Below are 7,439 nucleotides of genomic sequence, written 5' to 3' on the forward strand. Positions count from 1 at the left end.
TAGTATACTTTAAAACAGTGGTTCTCAACCTGTGTAACCTCAGGACCCACATTTGTCCTTGGTCATTGAGTCGTGACCCAAGTCATAAAGCACTGGAATGCATAACACTGCGGTACCGTGCATTCCAATGTGGGCGATCGAACTGTGGGCAGGAGGTGCGTTTGTGGTGCCATTCAAATCAATGGCAAAGCAATGCACCTCCCACACCAGAACGTGAGGTAGGTGCAATTGCATGGTACAGTGCATTAATCACAAGGAACTGTGTAATAACGCACTGTACTAGTGTGAATGGGCCCTCAAAAACACTGACGGATACACACAACCACAGACATTTTCACACACACACATACTCCAACATTTTTTTATATCTTTTTTTTTTTAAATCCACCCAGTTTCCCTACAGTATGAGAACGGGAGTGGATCCTCAGTCTGCTTGTACAGCTCCCTTGCGCGCACTGTAGAGGTGCTGGGAGCCAGAATGTGACGTCACTCTGGTCCAGGCACCTCTACAGGGCACGCAAGGGAGCTGTAAGCAATGCACGTATGGACTGTAAGGGTTCATTTTTACAGCTGTAAGCAATGCACGTATGGACTGTAAGGGTTCATTTTTACAGCTGTAAGCAATGCACGTATGCACTGTAAGGGTTCATTTTTATATTACCTTCTTTAACCTTCATTTGAACTTATCTTAGTTTTTCTGTAGAAATGCTGACTGCAATTCCTAAATATGAGAAACAAAAGACTAACAAATGAAATATAAAATAGTCAAATACAGCAAGCATGTCAAAAAGGGCCAATTTACACCAATGTGTGGTAACGTGCGCCACACATGTTAATGCACCATGCACATGTCAGTGCATTGTGGTGCCATTAAGTTTCAAGGAAACACACGTATTGGAATGCACTGCAATGCACTACCATGTGTTACTAAAAATGCTGCATGTCTGTTTTTTTGTCCATTTTGGTGAGTTGGCAGACAACACAAATGAATGGACTGACTTAATGCAACATACAGTACATTTGGTTCCCTTTATATATTCTTTATTTAATGTTTTTACAAAAAAAAAAGATACACTAAAACTTACAATAAAGAGAACAGACATCCACCTGGAACAGCTTTCTGGTTCTCACATTTCATTATATTGAGTACAGTTAAACAAATGTGGTCAGAGGTGACATACAATATAGCTTCTTTTCTCATTTCATGATTCAATTCATATTCTATTTCCCTTTCTTTGATGGAAGACCTTTCCAGCGATCATCTATTGCCTGCAGTCTAAGCCCTAAACGAGTCATCTCAGATGTCCCAGGCAGCAGCCATTCACCCAATATCCACACACCTCCCTCCTCTCCCCCTCACGCCCCCTCCACCCACTCTCCATCAACTTGTGCAAATCCCTTTGCATGTATATTTATATATCCCACCTGCTTGTTTATGTGCAATATCTCAAGTGCATAATTTCTTTGTTGTATACAGGTGCCACCTCGCAATCCGTTCTACTACCTTAAAAACATACATTAACATGTGGCATAACGTGCTGGAACCCAACACACCAAAACAGCATGGTGTGAATAGGCCACATAAAATATATACAAGCTGTGATATACAGAATTTGATGAATATATGTTTCTATTGTTCAGTGATCCAGTACCTCCCTCTGTGCCTCAGTCAGATGTATATCGGCTCCTTCATGATGACACAGAACATGAAAGCAGGCCCAAGCAGTCTGGCTCCTTCAGGGTACTGCAGGACATGGTTGATGATGATGCTGGTTAGTAGGTCTATTTTCTGTATTATGATTGATACTTATTGGTCATAGAAGATACAGATGCATGCCTTTACACAGGCATACAGATACTGCATATTGAATACTTAAACAAAGATTTCAAACTTGGTATGAAATATTCAGAAATACGCAGAGTATCTAATCATGACATTTGCTTTTGTTTTAGAACGTCCTACAGGTACAAGAAGCGTTAGAGCTCCAGTCACAAACCCCCACGTAGGAGGTGCAGCTGTGCAGAAAGTTCCACTGTGTGACCGATGTGGAAATGGAATAGTGTAAGTATTTGTGAAAGGTCACATCTAATTTTATGCTGCTTTGTTTCTAAAGTGTATTGTGTGTCTTTAACGTGACCCTTGCTTTACGTTAACAATCCTAACTAACGGCACCTGTGCACAGTCTGTAGTAAATTCTTTCCTAACCCCCTCTCTCATATCACACCTCTCTCGTAATTCCTAGAGAGCACATGTGAAACTGTGTAAAAACTGACGTTTAACAAGTAATGCTGCCGAGTATGCCTGTGTGCAGCAAGCCTACCTATGTACCAAAATACCATCCCTCCTATCCTAACTGGCTAAAACTATACATTTTTCTATTGGCTAACTTAATTCTATTGGCTAGTTCATTAAGGGACACAGAGTCAGAAGGTTGTGGAGATGTATGGGATGTCTTAAAGCAGTCCAGCTGAGGGGTGAGCAACACTTCTTGGGATGGAAATAGCTTGCCTTGCACCATGCAAAGTATGCTTTCCAAGTGCAATGGTAGATATTTGCGTGAGGTGGATCTCCTAGCTTTGTGGAGGTCCTTGGGACAGAAGATCTGGGTGATCTAAAAGAGACCATGGAAAGTCTGCCAGTAGTCTGATGAGATCTGAGTACCACATCCACCTGGAGGTCTATGGTGGTCGGGTGTCTCCAGTGGCTACGTGTTTCGAGGAATCCCTCTTTATCAAGCCTGAAAGATGCTCTGATAAAGAGGGATGCTTGATAAAGAGGGATTCCTCGAAACGCGTAGCCACTGGAGACACCCGACCACCATAGACCTCCACCACCTGAGACCTCCACCGCCCACACCGCTACCGATCCAGACCAACGACGCACGGCGTGCCCTAGCCGCGTGTAGCTCCTCCCCATCCTTCCGTCTTTGTCCGACGCGGCTCGGCCCGGCCAGCCGAGTCCGTGGGTGGCCATACGGATGCGCACCTCCAAGTGATCAGCCTGCTACACCACCGGTGACACCCTTGCGATCCTGGACCTTCCAAAGGAGGGCGGCATATAGATCACGGGGGAACCTCGAACTGTAAGTCCCTTTGTCCACTATTAACAGTGTCACGGGATTTTTTCACATACTAAGATCCATCTACTATCTGTACTGCATATACCTATCCACGTCCTTTTGGTAGTCGCGCTCCTGTCCTACTTTGTCCATATCTGCAATTTTGAATAGACAGGGTCCTCTCCCTGTACCGAGGAGCTGCTGCAGACCCTTACACAATAGTCACCTAATTTTAGTGTGCCCACAGGAGTGCGCTTTATCCCTTTTTTTGTATTTTTCTGAGAGTGGAAATGAAGCAATTGAGTCAGATACAGATGGACTGAGTGCCCAACTCCCGGAGGTATCTTAGATGACTTGCCCGTATGCTGCTGCTCACAGCCGTGCATCTTCCCATATTAAAGATGGGCGCATGACGGCATCCGTTCTTGTATCCTAGTGACAGCATAACTTCCTGCCTGCGCACCGAGCATTATGGGAGCTGTAGTTTCACTTTTACAGAGCCACCGTGACAGCAGTGGGTGAGTGTGTCACGTAGGGGGTATTGGATTGTTTTATTGCTGCGGTGTGTCCCACGGTCTGTCCCAGTGTTCTATCATCCCATCGGACCCGTAACTTTAATCCGATCTGATAAAGTCACGGGTCCGATGGAATGATAGAACACCGTAACTTCACGGACGTCACAATACAGGGGAAGCCCTGGGGTGGACTGGCAGACCACGGGAGGGGCCCCAGCAGCTTACTGTGCCGCAGGTCCCCTTCATGCAGCCTGAGCTGCAATAACTATACATGGGACCAGAGTTAGTCTCAAGTGTCAGGCTCCTGCCAGCAGGTAATTGAGGGGGACATAGAGATGGGTCGGGTGCCGTGTGTGTGTTGTGGCTATATGTGTAATGTCCTGTGCATTGTATTGTGGCTGTATGTGTAATGTGCTGTGCCCCGTGCCCCGTGTGTTTGTTTGTGTTATGTAGGGCAACTAGTGGCGAGTTACTTTTCAGGCCTGGCTAGTAGCTCATGACCTGAAATTTTGAGCCCTGATAAGCAGGTCTGCTATTATTTGAGCCGCAAGACTTCTAGCTCCCTCCTGGTGGTTGATGTATGCCACTGCTGTGGTATTGTCTGACTGAATCTGGATCAGATAATTGTGCAGTCGAGAGGTCCAGTGATCAAAAGGCAATCAAATCACTTGTAGCCCCAGGTTGTTGGATATGGAGATGACCTTCCTGTGGTAACCAAGTTTCCTGCAACGACAGGGTGTCCAGGACTACTCCCCAGCCTGTCAGGGTAGAATACGTCGCAAGAACCTTCCGGACTGAGGGATGGAAGGATTTTCACAATTCCAGGGCTAGATTCATGAGCCGTCAGGCCAGTTATAACCTGGTCTTGGGTGTCAGGCGCATATAATTGTCCAGAGAATGTGGCTTTTGTCCATCGGAGCCAAAATGATGGGTTGCAATGTTTGGAGTGGAATTGTGGATATTGTATTGCTTCCACCGAGTTTACCATCAACTCTCATGCAACATCGGAGAGTTAAGGTGGCCATACACTTTACAACCATCGCAAGACCTTAGTCTTGCGATGGTTGTAAAGTAGTTAAAAAAAACGTACGATCTGCCCATCTTGGACAGGCAGATCGCAGTTACGTCATCGCAAGCCCGCCCCCCTAAGGGGCGAGGGCTTCCGATGACCGCAATGCTGAACGGGCAGTGTGCGCGTGCGCACACCGGCCCGTTCGGCATTTGTCTCCCGAGCACCATTCAAACCAGCCGAAAATCGTAAGATTTTCGGCTGGTTTTCTAGCATGCTTCTTAGACAAAAGACGTGCGACCGTACATTAGAAACGGTTGCAGGTCTTCATTCACACTGCACGATTCTCGTACGATCGCGGGATTTCCCGTGATTCTCATACGAGAATCGTGCAGTGTATGAGCACCTTTAGACAGCTCCTGAACAAAGGATTGGAGATTTGTGGAAGAAAAATTCTGGAATCAGTAGTATCTAGGAGAAGACCTACATTCTCCAAGTGATGAGTCCGACTTCTAAAAGGTTCACGATCCAACCGATCCTTTAAAGTGTCTGAACAGTCCATTGGACAGTGGCTGATAGAGCCTGGGACACATTGGTGTGATGCAGTAACAAATTCAGAGGGAAGTTGTGTGACACATTTTAGTGATGCAGAGTCATTCCCTCACAGAGTCTGCGACACATATTTGTAGATGTCAAAGCACTAGAATCTCAAGCATTAACCCCATAGGAGGATCAGTAAGAGATTATTATGACATGACAGGCTTCCAAAAAGGGGCAAATCCCCTGAAGCTTACCCCACTGTGGTCTGAAAGAGTGTTCTGTGGCAAATAGACACAGTAGTTAATATCAAAAAGTGCCAGTGCAGGGTAAAGCTGCTCAGTTCAGACAATCTACAGTGGGCATAGTGCCAGGGGAGTCTTAAGAAACAGGATGCTACCAGTGGGCTAACTAACAAAGTACACTAGGTGTCTGGAGTGCGCCACATGCAGGACCCAGTGCTTGAGGGTCACACTATGGGTTAGCCTAGATCTTCATCATGGCGAGGACATGGTACAGCTTCCAAGGTACCGCCAAGGATCGACCAATCTGGAAAACTGCAAGATAAGCTCTCATGGATCTGCAGTTAACAAAGAATCTTGATTGAAGCATGAGAGTGGAAGGGGCTATATCCTGGTTGACTAACTGCTTTTATTTGCTAGAGTCCAACAATCTTGTATGCAGCAATATAACCCACATGTCACATAATCCTTCTGACCCTGTTATGTTAGGAATGATTAGGAAAATATACCAATCCAGTTGCGATAAGTGTACATATAAATGCTCCCTAAAAACTTACTATTGTTCATATGTTTAGAAAAATGGCACAATAAAGCAAACGTGTTTCACGATATGTTTCTCTTCTTGAATTATCTAACACAGAGGCACTGTGGTGAAGGCCCGAGACAAGTTCCGTCACCCTGACTGCTTTGTATGTGCAGACTGCAACCTAAACTTGAAACAGAAAGGATACTTCTTTGTGGATGGCCAGTTGTACTGTGAAGCCCATGCAAGAGCACGGATGAGACCACCAGAAGGATATGACGCAGTTACTCTCTACCCAAAGGCTTAAATAGCTGTTAGCTTTAACACAATGCTTATATGCAAGTCCTTCATATTTTAGGAATGAACATGGAATATATAAGTAAATGTGCTTTCAGATGATATAAAGATGGAAGTTCATCAGTAATGCAAAACCTGAAAGCCCTGGGGAGAAAATCATTAAATTCACAAACAATAACAGACAATGAAGGTTTTGACTAAGGGCTTGTTCACACCGAAAGCGTGTGCGTTCCAGAGCGGTAGCTGCTGGAACGCACTGCAAACCCTAAGAAACTTCCACCTGGGTCCTGGGTCAAGAGGGGGCGTGGCGGTGCATTGAATTCAATGGCACCGCTTCCACGCCGCAGTGCGATCAGACGCATGGCAAAACTTTGCCAGCATTCCGTTCCACTGCAAACGCAAAAAATAGAGCAAGCGTCCGATCGCACTGCTGGCGGGTGGGGGGGGCGCTTGGAAATGGTGCCATTGAATTCAATGCACCGCCACGCCCCCTCCCGCCCCAGGACGCGGGGGGGGGAAGTTTCTTAGCGATCGCAGTGCGTTCCAGCAGCTTCTGCTCTGGAACGCACATGCTTTCGGTGTGAACAAGCCCTCAAGCAAGAGAAAACTATTTCTAAACAGCTGTTTCTATTTAGCTGCTGAAATTTTTCAAACTAACACTTTTAAAAATTCTTTCAGCCACAAGGTACAGCCTATTATATAGTTTTGCATTTATCGTTTTATGTTTAGAAATCCACTGCACAGTTACTAAATGCCAGCTTTAGAAAAGAAATAGTTGCATTTGCACAAAGCACGTACCACACTAAATATAATTTAGCTTGTATGTTATAGGAATCCAATTCACATTTTATGAAATTTAAATAAAGATTCAAATGTTTACATAGGAAGGATGTTATCTTACACCAGTGATAGCTACACAAAAGATAGTAATAATGCAAAAAAAAAGTGCTATAATAATAAGAAGCCTACTATATCTGAATAACCTTTTGTTTGTTTGTATTGAACAAACAGCATCCTTTTTCTAGTCCATTTACATGGCATGGCGCTAAAAACTGTAACACTGTATTATGAAATTCATCAGAACTTCAGCAAATACAGAAACTGACAATACTGTAGGCTTGTCACTGACAAAGTCAATATTAGATTGGACTGCTTTAAAATATGCACTGCTTTATTATGTCTGGTAAAATTTCTGTAACAAGCACATTTAGTGATATTTGGATATACGGTATATATATATATATCGTGGATTAATAT

The 7,439-nt window shown here is 44.6% G+C and overlaps 1 protein-coding gene across 5 annotated transcripts in view; it reads left to right on the forward strand.

Moving 5' to 3' along the window:
• PDLIM3 (PDZ and LIM domain 3) overlaps positions 1-6,247 on the forward strand; it is a 40,881-nt gene extending 34,634 nt beyond the window's left edge. For all 5 annotated transcript variants that reach the window (XM_018561286.1, XM_018561288.1, XM_018561287.1 and 2 more), the window contains 3 exons: positions 1,642-1,772; positions 1,954-2,062; positions 6,003-6,247. In XM_018561286.1, the coding sequence (XP_018416788.1) occupies positions 1,642-1,772; positions 1,954-2,062; positions 6,003-6,192 (430 nt within the window). In that variant the 3' untranslated portion in view covers positions 6,193-6,247. The remainder of the gene's footprint in view (positions 1-1,641; positions 1,773-1,953; positions 2,063-6,002) is intronic.
• Positions 6,248-7,439: the final 1,192 nt, after the last annotated feature.

This window comes from Nanorana parkeri, unplaced genomic scaffold (genome assembly GCF_000935625.1).
Source record: "Nanorana parkeri isolate BGI_ZX_2015 unplaced genomic scaffold, ASM93562v1 scaffold513, whole genome shotgun sequence".
Classification (NCBI taxonomy): Eukaryota; Metazoa; Chordata; class Amphibia; order Anura; family Dicroglossidae; genus Nanorana; species Nanorana parkeri.